At 49.0% G+C, this 14,690-nt stretch overlaps 1 protein-coding gene across 1 annotated transcript; it reads left to right on the top strand.

The window, feature by feature from the left end:
* The first annotated feature begins 271 nt into the window (after positions 1 to 271).
* Positions 272 to 14,101, top strand: Pigs (phosphatidylinositol glycan anchor biosynthesis class S). The gene is made up of 12 exons (XM_052756724.1): positions 272 to 620; positions 845 to 984; positions 1,080 to 1,191; positions 5,137 to 5,226; positions 5,843 to 5,934; positions 6,509 to 6,716; positions 7,748 to 7,890; positions 8,717 to 8,831; positions 10,406 to 10,551; positions 11,099 to 11,199; positions 12,545 to 12,755; positions 13,055 to 14,101. Exons 1-12 carry the CDS (start codon positions 515 to 517, stop codon positions 13,328 to 13,330), a joined length of 1,740 nt encoding a protein of 579 aa, XP_052612684.1. The 5' UTR covers positions 272 to 514; the 3' UTR covers positions 13,331 to 14,101.
* Positions 14,102 to 14,690: the final 589 nt, after the last annotated feature.

Here is a 14,690-nt window from a genome sequence, read left to right as displayed (position 1 = left end):
CATGTAGGGAAATTGTCTCAAAACTAACTAAATCAATTAAAATTAATCCCAGAGTAGCTAATCATGCTAAAAAGTTACGGTTTTGTCAGTTCCGTCTTTAAGCTTTGAAGAGCCGGTGTCCTGAAGAAAGGCTCTATGCTAGGGATGACATTAGAAAGCTTTTCGGGAGTCAAGCTCTTGATAAGCTTGGCTTCACTGAAATAAATATTCTCCTTCCGCTGGGGGTGGTGGCGCGGGGGTGCGGTGCATGCTCGTAATCCCCTGCACTGGAGAGGCTGAGGCAGGGGGCTTGCCCAGAGTCAGAGGGCCAGCCTGGGCTAGTTAGCCAGTCTTGCCTTCTCTCTGAGCTGGCGCTGTGGAGCTACTCAGTGCCGGGCGCGTTCCGGGAAAGCGAGGTTCAGATCAAGTGTCCTGCCCGGCGGATACCCGCTCACAGGCTCTGCCTGCGCACTGGTGTGCGTCTGCAGTGTCGCTCGCAATTGGCAGCGGTCGGGCACCGTGGTCCCGCCCCTTCATGCTGAGGTTTCCTATTGGAGGAAACTCACGAGGCCCCGCCCCTCGGCGACCTGGGCAGCCGGAAGCGAGTATGGCGGCCGCGGGGGCCGCGGCTACGGACCTAGGTGCGGTGGGTTTCGGGTGGAGGGCGCGGCGGGGAGGTCTCGCGGGCGGAATGTGTGGGTGGGGCGCGAGAAGCCAGACAGGTCCCTCCAGGCTGGGTTCCGGGGCACGCCACGCGGGAGCGGCTCGCACGGGGAATCCCGGCAGCTCGCACTGGTCTGCGATCGCCGTGTGGCGGGCATCGCACCCTGGCTCCCGAGCCTCAGTCCGCCCCTTGTGCCCTCAGAGGTGGTCCGGGGCAAGCGCTCCGCGCTGTTCTTCGCCGCGGTGGCCATCCTGCTGGGACTGCCGCTCTGGTGGAAGACCACGGAGACCTACCGAGCCCCGTTGCCTTACTCCGAGATCAGTGGGCTGAATGCCCTGCAGGTGAGACTTGAGTGAGGAAGGCGAGGGTGGAGGGGGGCCGCCCACCGCAAGGTGCAGACGTCGCTCAAGGCCCCCCAATGCCTTCCTCCGCGCAGCTCCGGCTCATGGTGCCAGTCACAGTTGTGTTTACTCGGGACTCTGTGCCCCTGGACGACCAGGAGAAGCTACCCTTCACCGTTGTTCATGAGAGAGAGATCCCTCTGAAATGTGAGTTCCCTTGAGAGAGGGTGTCAGGGCTGAGCCAGACCCAAAACTCAGAGTTGGATTCCATAGGAGGAGCGTGGGCGTGTCATAACTTACTTTAGAATGTTTTATTGCATTTATTGTGTGTGTGTGTGTGTGTGTGTGTGTGTGTGTGTGTGTGTGTAGGTCAGAGGACAATATGTGGAAATCATTTCTCCTTCCACCTCATGGGCCCTGGGGAATCCAATTCAGGTCATCAGGCTTGGCAGCAAACACCTTTACTCACTGAGCCATCTCCCCGCCCCCCCCCCCGCCCCCCAAAAGATCTCTTTTGGAATAAACAACAGTGTGTTTATTTAGGAAGGGGAGAGATAGCCTTAAGTTCAGTGTTGTCATGGTAATTTAATTCATAAGGTAAGTTCTGCTACCTTATCAGTAGCAGTTGATACCCATCAGTGTATAGAGAAAGCAGGATGTACCTGGAAGAACACTCGAGTCTGGTTACACCGGCTCCTATCCAGACCCTTGTCATTCTAATCTCATACATTTTATTGTTAGGCACTTTGTTAGGTACCAAGAACTTGAGGATGAATAGTAAATTGGTAATGTTTTCAAGACGTTTATAGTCACACCAGGGAGAAAGAAACAGGCAGAATACTCTAAGGCTGGAGGTTTGGTTTAGTGGTAGGGGCACAGGAGATCCTGGATTCCCTCCTTACCTGTCAGAGAGGAAAGAAAGGTGGAGAGGGGTTTGACGATAGGATTTTTTTTTTTCCTTGAGAGACGGGTTTCTCTGTGCAGCCCTGGCTGTTCTAGAACTCACTCAGTAGACCAGGCAGGCCTCGAACTCACAGAGATCCGCCTACCTCTGCCTCCCGAGTGCTGGGACCAAAGGTGTGCGCCACCACTGCCTGGCTTGAAATTAGATTTTTAGGAACTGGGCATATAGGGGTCAGATTAAATGGGCAGAGTAGAGAGCCTTTCAGACAGAAGGAATACTGTGAAGGGATAGGAAGATAACTGGTATCAGTCACACTGTCTGCCAGAAGGCAGGCAGACAGCTGTACAATTTGCCTCATTTAATCCCAGCAGAATGATTCTCATTTTATAAATGAAGAAACCAAGATTTATAGGATTTGTCTTGCTCCAAATCACAAAGCTAGTAAACATGAACTGGGATTAAATCCAGATCTGATAGTGACACTCTTCCTGTCCGTCTCATGGAGGCGTGAATGACTGAGTTGGGTAATCTGAACAGTTTTGCCTTACTGAAATTCCAAGTAAAACATCAGGCATGGCTGGAGGTGCAGGCTGAACAGAGACCTTGAAGTACTGAGAGGCATACACCACCACACGTGGCTGCAGGTTCAGTCTGTTAGGCAGAAGTCTTTACAGGAGCTGACAAGATGGCTCAGTGGGAAAAGGTGCTGGCCACCAAGTCTGGTGATGTGAGTTTGATCCCCTGAACCCACATGGTGGAGGTCAGAAGACAGTCTGCTGTCATCAGTTCTCTTTCGTCACCGTGTGGGGCTCTGGGATTGTCAGTCCCTGCACTAGGTGCTTCTACCTGCAGAGACATCTTCCCCAAAGACAGGCTGGCCTTGAACTCCTGGCCCTCCCAAATACTGAGATTACAGGTGTGTGCCAGATCTCAGGAGGCAGAGGCAGGTGGATCTCTGAGTTCCAGGCCAACCTGGTCTACATTGCAAGTTCCAGGCTAGGCCAGGGCTCATAGTGAAACCCTGTCTCAACATAAAATAAAATGAAATGAAATATTAAAGACATCTAAATTACCTTAGCATTCATTAGATCTCCAGGCTTCACTCACATAGTCCTATCCATAGTCCTATATTTAATGCCTTTATAAAAGTTATTTATAATTTTATTTTTTTCCTTCTAGTTCATTTTTGTTTATTGAGACAGGGTGTCCTTGTCTATCTCTAGCTGGCCTCAGACTTGTGGCCATTCTCCAGCCTCAGCCTCTTGAATGCAGGGATTACAAATATGTCTGCTGTTGGTGGCTTTAGTTCCTCTGTCATACTGAGTAACTCAGATGCCGTTACTTGTGCAGCTGCTGGTTGGTGGATCATTTTGTGTGTGGTCATTCTGCTGAGCTGTTTCTAGCTCTAGTGGCTTTCAGCTGGTTCTCTTAAAAAAAAAAAAAACTTAAACATTTTTTAGATTTTACTTATTTTTACTTTATGTGTGTGTTTGAGTGTTTGCCTGACTGTAGTCTGTGTACCATGTGTGTTCAGAGAACAGAAGAGGGAATTGTTCCCTGCAACTGGAGTACACACTGTGTGGGTGCTGAAAACTGAACCCTGGTCCTCTAGAAGCTGAACCATCTCTCTAGCCCCTGGTTCTCATTTTTGTGTGTGTGAAAAATAATTATAGTACTTCAAAAATAGCTATTTGTTTCTTTTTTTTCTTTTTTTTTTTTTTTTTTTTTTTTTTGGTTTTTTTCGAGACAGGGTTTCTCTGTGTAGCTTTGCGCCTTTCCTGGAACTCACTTGGTAGTCCAGGCTGGCCTCGAACTCACAGAGATCCGCCTGGCTCTGCCTCCCGAGTGCTGGGATTAAAGGCGTGCGCCACCACCGCCCGGCGCTATTTGTTTCTTTTAATGTGTGTGTGCATATGTGTGTTTGGCATGTGCATGCCTGTGTATATGTGAGCATGGATGCACTCTCGTGTACATACAGATAGGGAAACCTAAGGCCAGTGTGTGGTGTCTTCCTCTGTTGTTTCCCACCTTCGTTTTTTGAAGAAGCATTACTCACTGAACCTTGAGTTCTCTTAGAATCCTTAAATCTCCAAGCGTTGCTCAGCAGACCTCTCCACATTGCCAGACCAGATGCTTTTACCAAGGTCTTTATCATTTGACTTCTGTCTTCTGGTTCACTTTATTTTTGTGTTTCTTGAGATAGTATCTCTCTGTGCAGCCCCATTTCAGCCTGGTTGGCTGGCCAGGGAGTCCCCAGGACCTGCCTGTCTCCACTCACTAGTACTAAAGTTGCAGGCATGTGCTCCACACCCGGCTTTTATGTGGAAACTGGGGGTGTGAGCTCAGATCTTCATGCTCGTGCAGCACACTCTCATGCTTGTGCAACACACTTCTTATGCTTGTGCAGCACACTCTTCATGCTTATGCAGCACACTCTTATGCTTGTGCAGCACACTCTTCTTATGCTTGTGTAGCACACTCTTATGCTTGTGCAGCATACTCTTCATGCTTATGCAGCACACTCTTCTTATGCTTGTGCAACACAATCTTTTTGTTTGTTTGTTTGAAGACAGGGTTTCACTGTGTTTGTACCCCTGGCTGTATTGGAACTCACTCTGTAGACCAGGCTGGCCTGGAACTCGCAGAGATCCACCTGCCTCTGCCTCCCGAATGCTGGGATTGAAGGTGTGCTCCACCAGCGCCTGACTTGTACAGCACATTCTTTATGCTTGTGCAGCACACTCTTTATCCACTGAATCATCTCTGCAGTCCTCTTCTGAATGTTTTAGGTTTCTTTTTCCTTTCTTATTACATTGGTGAGGACCATCACAAAGGACAGTGCTGAGTAACCCTGAACGACAGAGGAGACAGCAGGCCTCCTTGCTTTATCACTAACTTCCTGCGTTGTACCAGGGCTTTGGTTTTCATCAGGTTTATCGACTGGTTACCATATGGTTTTTCTCCTCTCTCCAATCAATGTAATGTACATTGAATAAAGTCCCCCAGTTTGGAGAGTTCTGGCAAGAGGACCAGTGAGCTCACAGTCAGAGGCAAGCGCTGGGGCAAAAGGGTGAAGTGAATGTCATGTGTCTGCTGTCATCTTTGCAGAAATGATTGGAGTGGCTGTCACTGCTTGGTACATGTACATTTTCTTTCTCTGAAGAGCCATCCTGATGTCGTTAATGCTGGAGGTGCCCAGCTGGGCAGGTAGCTGAAGTCTAATGCCCTTCGCGTGCTCTCCCTTCCAGACAAAATGAAAATCAAGTGCCGATTCCAGAAGGCCTACCGGAGAGCTCTGGACCACGAGGAGGAGGCACTGTCGCTGGGCAGTGTATATGGTATGACAGCTTTGATGAGTCGGTCTTTTTCCTTCTGCTCTCCTGCGCTGGCTAGTTTTATGTCAGCACGACACAAGATGGAGTTACCTTAAAGTAAGGAATCTCAGTTGAGAAAACGCCTCCATAAAATCCAACTGTAGGGCACTTTCTTACTTAGTGATTGATGGGGAGGGCCCAGCCCATTGTGGGTGGTGCCAGCCCTGGGCCAGTGATCCTGGGTCTATAAGAAAGCAGGCTGAGCCAGCCGTGATGAGCAAGCCAGTAAGCAGCATTCCTCCAAGGCCTCTGCATCAGTTCCTGTCTCCAGGTTCCTGCCCTTACTTCCCTCAGGGATGGCCCTGGAAGTATAAGCTGAAACAAACCCTCTCCTCCCCAGGTTACTTTGGTCATGGTGTTTCATCACAGCAATAGTGACCCTGACTAGGACATCTAAGTGTGATTTCCATGCTGTGTCTTCACTTCCCAAGCTTCTCTGAGAAAGCTGGGAATGAGATGCCTTGGGGTTCAGCCCGGTCCCTCTATGGGCTGAAAGCTGGACTGGGTGGCCCAAACACCCTGGGGTCCTGGGGAAGCTGTAATAATGCCGCCTCTGACGGGTCACGACTGTTATCCCCAGAGGCAGAAGCCATGTTAGCTGAGCCGGAGAAGCAAGCAGAGGGCTCCCTGACGGTGTACATCATCTCCGAACACTCCTCCCTTCTTCCCCAGGTAGGCTGAGAAGAGGTGCTGAAGACTGGCCTTTTCTGTCGGCTCATCCTCTCCCAGGCCACCTTCTTGTAGGGGTGCTGCCTGTAACTCTCACATGCTATGGAAAGTTCCACAGTTCACAATACACATACTAGTGTGATTATTCACTTATATCAGTTTGGGTCTTTCTAAACCCGAGACTGGTGTGTGGTTAAGGTGCTAGTGACTATTTGTTTTTTTTATCGACAGAATCTCATGTAGCAGGGCTGACCTCAGTGTGTAGCCAAGGATGGCCTTGAATTTCCTGTCTTCCTCTACCTACCTCCCAAGTGCTAGAATTAATTACAGGCATGCACCACTGTGCCTGTGTGTAGAGTTCCAAGGCTCGAACCCAGGGCTTCCTGATATCTCCAGTCCAATTTTCTTTTTTTTTTTTTGGAAACAGAGTCTCTCTGTGATGTAGCCCAAGCTATCCTGGAACTCATTCTGTAGACCAAGCTGACTTTGTCACAAAGGGGTGGGTGGTGGCAGGAGGAAGTGCCTTTGTGCTTCCCTCACTGGGCCGTGGTCTTCCGTCCCTCTGTACCCTGCATAGGACATGATGAGCTACATTGGACCCGAGAGGACAGCGGTTGTACGGGGGATAATGCACCGGGAAGCCTTCAACATCATTGGCCGCCGCATAATCCAAGTAGCCCAGGCCATGTCTTTGACAGAGGATGTGCTCGCCGCTGCTCTGGCTGACCACCTCCCCGAGGACAAGTGGAGCTCTGATAAGAGGAGGCCTCTCAAGTCCAGCTTGGGTAGGGCTCTGGGCTTCGTTACAGACAGGGAGAAGAAATGAGTCAGGTGGATGGCACAGCGGGAAATCTGTGCAAGCTGCTTATGCCTGTCTTTTTCTGGTCTCCATTTTCAAAAATATTTTTTAGATTTATTTATTTTATGTAAATGAATGTTTTATCTGCATGTATATATGTTCTGGTGTAGGTGCTTGGAGGTCAGAGAGGGTGTCAGATCCTCTGGAACTGGAGTTAAGATGGTTGTGAGCCACCCTGTGGGTGCTGGGAATTGAACCTGGGCCCTCTGCAAGAGCAGTGGTACTTTAAAGCTCTCAACCATTTCTCCAGTTTTTTCTCTCTTTTCTTTCTTTCTTTCTTTTTTTTTTAAGATTTATTTATTTATTATATATACAGTGTTTCTGTCTGCATGTATACCTACATGCCAGAAGAGGGCATCAGACCTCATTTCAAATGGGTATCAGATGCTATGCGGTTGCTGGGAATTGAACTCAGGACCTCTGGAAGAACAGCCAGTGCTCTTAACCTCTGAGCCATCTCTCCAGCCCCTTTTTCTTTTTCTTTTCTTTTTTTTTTTTTTTTTTTTTTTTGGAAACAGCCCTAGCTGTCCTGGAACTCACTCTGTAGACCAGGCTGTCCTCACACAGAAATCCTCCTGCCTCTGCTTCTGCCTTTATAGTGCTGTGATTCAAGGCAGGAGCCACCATGTTTGGCTTCTCCATTTCTATTTTTTGTTTGTTTCTTCTGAGACAGGGTCTCTCTGTGTAGTCCTGGCTGTCCTGGAACTCTCTGTAGACCAGGCTGGGCTTGAACTCACAGAGATCTGCCTGTCTCTGCCTCCCGAATGCTGGGACTAAAGGTGTGTGCTACTACTACCCAGCCCATTTTTTTTTCTTAAAGCACTCAGGAGTGTTCCTTACCTCACCTCTGTCCTCTCTGGTTCTTCCTGGCACCCTTCCCCATCCATATGAGGTGGGCTAGAGGCTGCCTCTTTTTTCCTTGGTGTCCTCTGAATTCCACGACTCCTCTTTCTGTAGGCTACGAGATCACTTTCAGCTTACTCAACCCAGACCCCAAATCCCATGATGTCCACTGGGACATCGAGGGGGCTGTCCAGCGCTATGTACAGCCTTTCCTGAATGCCCTCCGTGCCGCTGGCAATTTCTCTGTGGACTCTCAGGTAAGACCCGGAGTGAGTTACGGAATTTCTTTCAAAGTCTGTACACATTGAGTGTTTCCAAGGGCGTCTGCTCTTCCATCTCTTATAGCATGCTGGTTTGCTGGCGTAGCTATGTGCAGGGCAGTGTCATGTGAGCAGGTGTGTAGATTGTGGGCATTGCTGTGTGTGTGTGCACCTGTTTGATCTCCATCAGCCCATTGATCCCTTGAGGGCAGGTGCTGGTGTCCTTTCTTCCTTGGTGTCTGGCTCAAGGAGTCCTGTCAGAGCGGCTTAACAAAGCAGCTTCCTTAGGACTCTGGAACTTCTTCAGCAGTTGCACCTAGATAGGAAAGCTGTCAGCCGCTCTTCAGGAATTTATTAAAAAAAGCTTTCTGAATTATGTGCACACTGTAACGATAAAGCCATAAAGAATGCTGCTTGCTTTCCGTATCACATCCTGTCCTTGTAGGGGAAATGTGGGGGACTGTTTATCAAGTCCTGCTAGTGGGAGTGGTTATCTCGGAATAACATGCTTGATTGACTCTTGTGAACCAATGCTTTTTTTTTTTTTTTTTTTTTTATGCTTTTTCTTCATTTTCCTCTTTGGCTGTTTGGAAACCTAGTAAAATATGTGGTTTTCTAAGTATGTGTTTAGTATGTTAACTTTATCTTAATTTTGTTATTTTCTTCCGTACACCTATTTTCTCTGAGCCCTGACTTTGTCTTGTATATTTTGCCTTGTCCTGAATGTATTTTTACAAGTTACCTCAAACCTTTTCTTAGAGAAAGTAGACTCTAAATTCATGAACAGAGAAGAGAAATAGCCTGTTCTGTCTTTTCACCACAGATTCTTTATTATGCCATGTTGGGAGTGAACCCCCGCTTTGACCCAGCCTCATCTAGCTACTACTTAGCCATGCACAGCCTCCCCCATGTCATCAACCCGGTGGAGTCCCGGCTGGGTGAGTGCCTGATGAGGCTTTCTGCCAGGCCACGGAGGAACACTGCAGGGCATAGCCTGGGGTTGGAGGTGGGTTGTGTGTTTTGATGGTGTCTGGGTTGAATTGGTCTTTTTGGATTGGGAAGATTCTCTCTCTCTCTCTCTCTCTCTCTCTCTCTCTCTCTCTCTCTCTCTGTGTCTTTGTCTGTCTGTCTGTCTGTCTCTCTCACATCCTCTCATCTTTCCTTTTCATTGTTTGAGGCAGAGTTCATGTACCTCAGAAAGGTAGAAGTCTTTGTTTTGTTTTGTTGAGACAGGGTCTTATGCTAGGCTGGCTTCATGCTCACTGTGTAGCCAAGAAAGCCATGAACTCCTGACCCTCCTTCTTCCATCTCCCCAAGTGCTGAGATTATAGGCATGTCCCACCATACCCAGCTTTTAAAAAAAAACAACACTAATTTTTCTTCTCTCAGTTCTGGGGATTGAATTCAGGGTCTTGTGCTTACCAGGCACGTACTCTACAATTGAGCTGCATCTCACTCAGCCTTTGAAAGCAGAATTTGGGGTTTCTTTTCTTTTCTTTTTTAATGATTTATTTATTGTTATTTCACATGCATTGGTGTTTTGCCTGCATGTATGTCTGTATGAGGGTGTCAGACTCCTTGGAACTAGAGTTACGGACAGTTGTGAGCTGCCATGTGGGTGCTGGGAACTAAATCAGGTCCTCTGGAAGAACAGCCAGTACTCTTAACTGCTGAGACACCTCTCTAACCCCTTGACTTTTCTTGTAACATTTCTTTCTATAGTTTGTGGCTGTTGAGGGGACTGTTGTGGTATGCATGTGGAGGTCAGAGTACGCTTGTGAGAGCTCGTCTTCTCTTTCCATTATGTAGGTCCCGGGGATTAGATTCAGGTCACCAGATACGGTGGCAAGCACCTTTACCCACTGGGCCATCTCACCAGCCCAAAGCAGAATTTGAATGCACAGTTGTGCTCATTGAATTAGGGGAACCTTGAAGCTAGGATTGTAATCCTTTGTCTGGAGGGAAGGAGCCCTGGGGAGTGTGGTGAAGAACCAATACAGGCAGACCAGAGTTAAGTGCATTAAGTATGGACCAAGGATTTCAGGAGGGCTGGCACATGTGTCCTCTGCAAATTCCTCTTTCCTTCGTTACTTCGTTCATTCCACAACATTAGCAAAGGACACTCTGTGGCAGTGTGAGGACGGAGACAGAAAGGCTGTTTGTTACGGCAGAGGGGATGTCCCGACAAAGAAGAGTAAGAGCAGAGAGACCGAGGGAGCTTGGGGTAGTTTAGGAAGCTGAAACAGAGTGGAGACCACAGATGAGGCCTGGAACCAGGTAGAGTTGAAGTTCCTCTTTGCAGTGTCCAAGCGAGCTATTGTAAACAGTGGAGGGTGGGCTCTCAGAGGGCAGAAAACCAGGGACATTTGGGGGTCAAGGACTCTGTCCCATCCACGTGGTACATGTAGAAAAGTTGGGAGGAGTTGAGAGTGCCCTAGTGAGTGTCATTTGGGGGAACTCCGATCCAGGAGTCACGTGTTTGGGTCTCCTAACTCCTCTGTTTGTACCCCAGGATCCAGCGCTGCCTCCCTGTACCCTGTGCTCAACTTCCTACTCTACGTGCCTGAGCTCGCCCACTCCCCTCTGTACATTCAGGACAAGGATGGGGCTCCAGTGGCCACCAATGCCTTCCACAGTCCCCGCTGGGGTGGCATTATGGTAATAATCACCCTATTCAGACCCCAGAGTCCACATTTCTTTCCAGGGAACTCCCATCAGCTTGTCTCTGGGGCAGTGGGAGCGTGTGCCAGCGAGGTGACAGGGCTGTGCTTGAGCCCCTCCTCTGCCAGCCCGGCTGTTTCTTTGGTCAGTGCTTTTTTTGTGCTCACAGTTTGCACTGCAGGCTAGTCTGTGTCCATCTTAGCTCTTGGCTTCCGTGGGGGAGTCTTGCAGTGGTGAGACCCTGCTCCCCTCTGTCCTCTGCTCCATGGGTAGGAATGCTAAAACAAGATAACTGTTTTGAATCTCACAGGACCTTTGAGGGGCCATTTAGCATAATGTACTTGAAGCTTCTTTAGTACTTAAGTACATGGATACTCAATTTTTTTTTTTAAAAAGTAGGGGAGAGGGTTGCTGTGCCCCTGGGATGTATAGCCTGTGGATACCAGAAGCCATATCTTCCTTTCCTTTTAATGGCCTCTGACTACCAAGCAGAAATGTGCACAGTCCTGTGTGGTATTAAGGTAATTTCATTCCCCATTTTCAGATATACAACGTCGATCCCCAAATCTATAATGCCTCAGATCTGCCAGTGAGAGTTGAGGTGGACATGGTGCAGGTGATGCAGGTGTTCCTGGCTCAGCTGAGGTGAGGCCTGCCCTGCGTGATCCCTTCGGGGCCGTGCCCACCGACCGTGTGGATATAGGTGGGGTGGCAGAGCAGAATGAACTGGTGGAGGGCCGTGGAGGGCTGTGGCTGTGCCTAGAGCCCCAGCGAGACCAGGAAAAGTTTCCAGATGGTCCTTCTCCTAAGGAGGACAAGCAGCTGGCAAACCTTGCCCTCAGAAAAATAGAAGCCAGCTTTCCAGGTGTGATTAGGGGTGCTTAAGAGAACAACTGTTGCTGGGGCACGGTGGCGGCGCACGCCTTTAATCCCAGCACCCGAGAGGCAGGCAGACCTCTGTGAGTTCGAGGACAGCCAGAGAAACCCTGTCTCAGGGAAAAAAAAGAAAAAGAAAAAAAAAGAAAAGAAAAAGAGAGCTAGAAAGTAACTGTTTTTTTTTTGTTTTTTCGAGACAGGGTTTCTCTGTGTAGCTTTGCGCCTTTCCTGGAACTCACTTGGTAGCCCAGGCTGGCCTCGAACTCACAGAGATCCGCCGGCCTCTGCCTCCCGAGTGCTGGGATTAAAGGCGTGTGCCACCACCGCCCGGCGTAACTGGTTTTTTTTGTTTTGTTTTGTTTTGTTTTGTTGAGACAAGGTCTCAAAATTTTTAAATTTTTTATTTGATTTTTTACTTTATGTGTATGAATGTTTTGCCTGCATGTATGCCTCGTGCCCACAAAGGCCAGAAGAGGGCACTGGATCTCCTGGAACTGGAGTTACAAATGGTTGTAAGCCATCAGATGGGTGCTGGAAATCAAACCCAGCTGCTCCTCTGGACGAGCAGCCAGTGCCCTTAACCCTTGAGCCATCTCTCCAGCCCCTTGTTTTGTTTTTTTTTTCTTTCTTTCTATTTTTTTTTTTTTAAAGAAAATAGCTACTTATGTTGTGCTCACCCATAAATTGAGGGCAGTCATCTGACGCTCTACATTGAAGATGCTGAAGTGGCTTCTGGGCTAAATAGGACTGTATTCTGGTAATTAGCGGTACCTCGAGGCACACACGTCTTGTCAAAGGTGGGCCTGCCATCCCTGTCCCACGGAGTCCATTTGCTCAGAGAAGGGTACAGAGAGGGAACCAAACTGAGCTGGGGCTAAAGAACCATTTAAACCACAGCATGGTTTCCAGACAAGATCTTGGAACTCCAGTGTGGAAATGGAGATACTTGGTCAAGGCGGGGTTTGGAAATCTGGGTTGTCTGCTGCCGCTTCTCATTCCTCCACCTCTGTGGTCCTCCGTAAAACCAGTGCCTGGCTAGGACAGAGACAATGGGAATTTTAGCGTCGGCACCCCTGTGCACAGCAACTCTGGTCTTCCGGTACCATTTCCACAGGCTTCTCTTTGGGATTGCTCAGCCCCAGGTGCCTCCAAAATGCCTGCTTTCAGGACCAAAGAGTGAAGGACTCATGACCTGGGAGCTGGACCGATTGCTCTGGGCTCGGTCAGTGGAGAACCTGGCCACAGCCACCACCACCCTCACTTCCCTGGCTCAGCTTCTGGGCAAGATCAGCAACATTGTCATCAAGGATGATGTGGCATCTGAGGTAAATGGGCCAGGAAGGGATGAGCCAGGGTGCCTGTGAGCATGCCATCCATAAATAAATACCTCAAGCTTCCTCTGGAAGCCATGCCAGCTCCCCAATTGGAGTCTAGGTGGGAACAAACGAAAGTTTCAAGCTGACCCTCAGAAAATAAACAACAGCCCGTTTTGACTAACTTCCACATAGCTTGGGTGGACTCCAGGAAACTTCCCCTGGGAGACAGAGGGTACTGAAAGGCCAGCACTCTTCCCCTGCCCCTTGCCTAGGACATATTGGTAACTCCCATCCCTTCACCTTCCTAGGTATATAGGGCTGTGGCTGCAGTCCAGAAGGCAGCAGAGGAGTTAGCCCTTGGGCACCTGTCAGCCGCCTTTGTGGCCAGCCAGGAAGCCGTGACATCTTCTGAGCGTGCCTTTTTTGATCCCTCGCTCCTCCACCTCTTGTATTTCCCTGATGACCAGAAGTTTGCTATCTATATCCCACTTTTCCTGCCTATGGCTGTGCCCATCCTTCTGTCTCTGGTCAAGATCTTTCTGGAAACTCACAAGTCCTGGAAAAAGCCTGAGAAGATAGACTGAGCCGGATGGCATGTCAGAGGAAGCCTTCCTGTCTGGCCAAGCCAGGGTATTGGGTGAGAGGCCAAAGCGAGGTCCTATGGTTTGTCTTCATTCTTTGTTGGCTCTCTACCAACCAGAGGATGCCACTCCATGGTGGACTCACCTTCCTTTCCCTTCCCATTGCACTAATCTGGTCCTCCATCACACCTAGCAGCCTAGGAGGACACATTTTCTGGATCTCCACATCTGGCTTGAACTTAAAGGCCTTTGCCTGTCTACTCCTGGGCAGGGGTACCTTGTTCTTCCAGCCTGTCAGCACGGCATACTTCTGTACTGAGAGGTGGATTGAGGGGAAATCCTTGGGTTGAATTATAGCCCCCTCCTCTCCACTTCTAAGATCTTCTCCCTCCTTCCTCCCCTTCCTGACTGGTATCACCCATTGGGTACAGCCTAGCGTGGTCGAGGAGGCAGCCGCTTAGGACCTGTTTCTGCCTTGTGGCTAAGGTTCCCCTCTGCCCTTTCAGAGAGGCAGTGTGGTACAGGAGGAAACGTTTCTGACTTGGAATCCAGCAGGCCTGAGTCAGACCCCTGCTGCACCTACGGACTGGAGAGCTTCAGATAAGCTGCTCTTCTCTCTGAGCCTCAGGTTTTCATCTGTCGGAAAGCACTGATGACGTCACTCTCAGAAGGGGGTTGGATTAAATGTGATAAGCATGTAAAAGTGTTCTGTATATTGGGCTCTTTAAAAATATATATTAGGTTGTTAATAAACATTGGTTGAATATGAGTTGATACCACGTGTCATAACTCACTCGTGTGTGAGAAGTAGTCTGATCTGCTCTGGGCTCCCAGGTCCTCCATGTCCCACCTGGCCATGTGTCTCCCCTCCCTGACCCATTCATTGTCCTGTACAGTCTGGACACCTGGGCTGTGGTGTCTGCCTAAAGCTGTGAATATCTGCTTCTGCTTTTTAGCAGGAATTCTAGGGGGGATAGCTTGAGCCAGTGACAGCCCTGGAATATTAACTCTTAAGTTCAACAGAGGGAAATAGTGGGTACTGGCTGCCAGGAGCACTGTGATAGTGCTGGGCTGTTACAGAGAACAGAGTATTGAGAGAGTATGACTGCTTTCATAGAGCTGGCCTTTGAGGAACAAAGGTCAGGGAACAAATACAAATAATTTCGCCTAATGCATTGGAAAAAAAAACAAAACCAGGCTGGCTAGCTGGTAATTGAGAGGAAGTACTTTAGAACTGGGTGGGTGTGGGAGGTTGAGACTTGAGCTGGAGTCAGGACGAAGCTATCAGGGAAAGACCTTGAGGTTGGGACCCACAGAGACAGAGAGGGGAGGTATTCAGTATCCCTTACATTATCCAGAAGAA

This window comes from Peromyscus californicus, unplaced genomic scaffold (genome assembly GCF_007827085.1).
Source record: "Peromyscus californicus insignis strain IS unplaced genomic scaffold, ASM782708v3 Scaffold_3__1_contigs__length_106647218, whole genome shotgun sequence".
Lineage (NCBI taxonomy): Eukaryota > Metazoa > Chordata > Mammalia > Rodentia > Cricetidae > Peromyscus > Peromyscus californicus.
This window is presented reverse-complemented; position numbering and strand designations above follow the sequence as displayed.

What these genes read in the sequence shown, in the direction of transcription:
- Pigs (XM_052756724.1), top strand. Translation starts at nt 515, where the DNA reads ATGCTGAGGTTTCCTATTGGAGGAAACTCACGAGGCCCCGCCCCTCGG. An exon ending in GGCCGCGGCTACGGACCTAG is followed by an intron (nt 621 to 844) that starts GTGCGGTGGGTT and finishes TTGTGCCCTCAG; the next exon opens with AGGTGGTCCGGGGCAAGCGC. An exon ending in CCCGGTGGAGTCCCGGCTGG is followed by an intron (nt 8,832 to 10,405) that starts GTGAGTGCCTGA and finishes TTTGTACCCCAG; the next exon opens with GATCCAGCGCTGCCTCCCTG.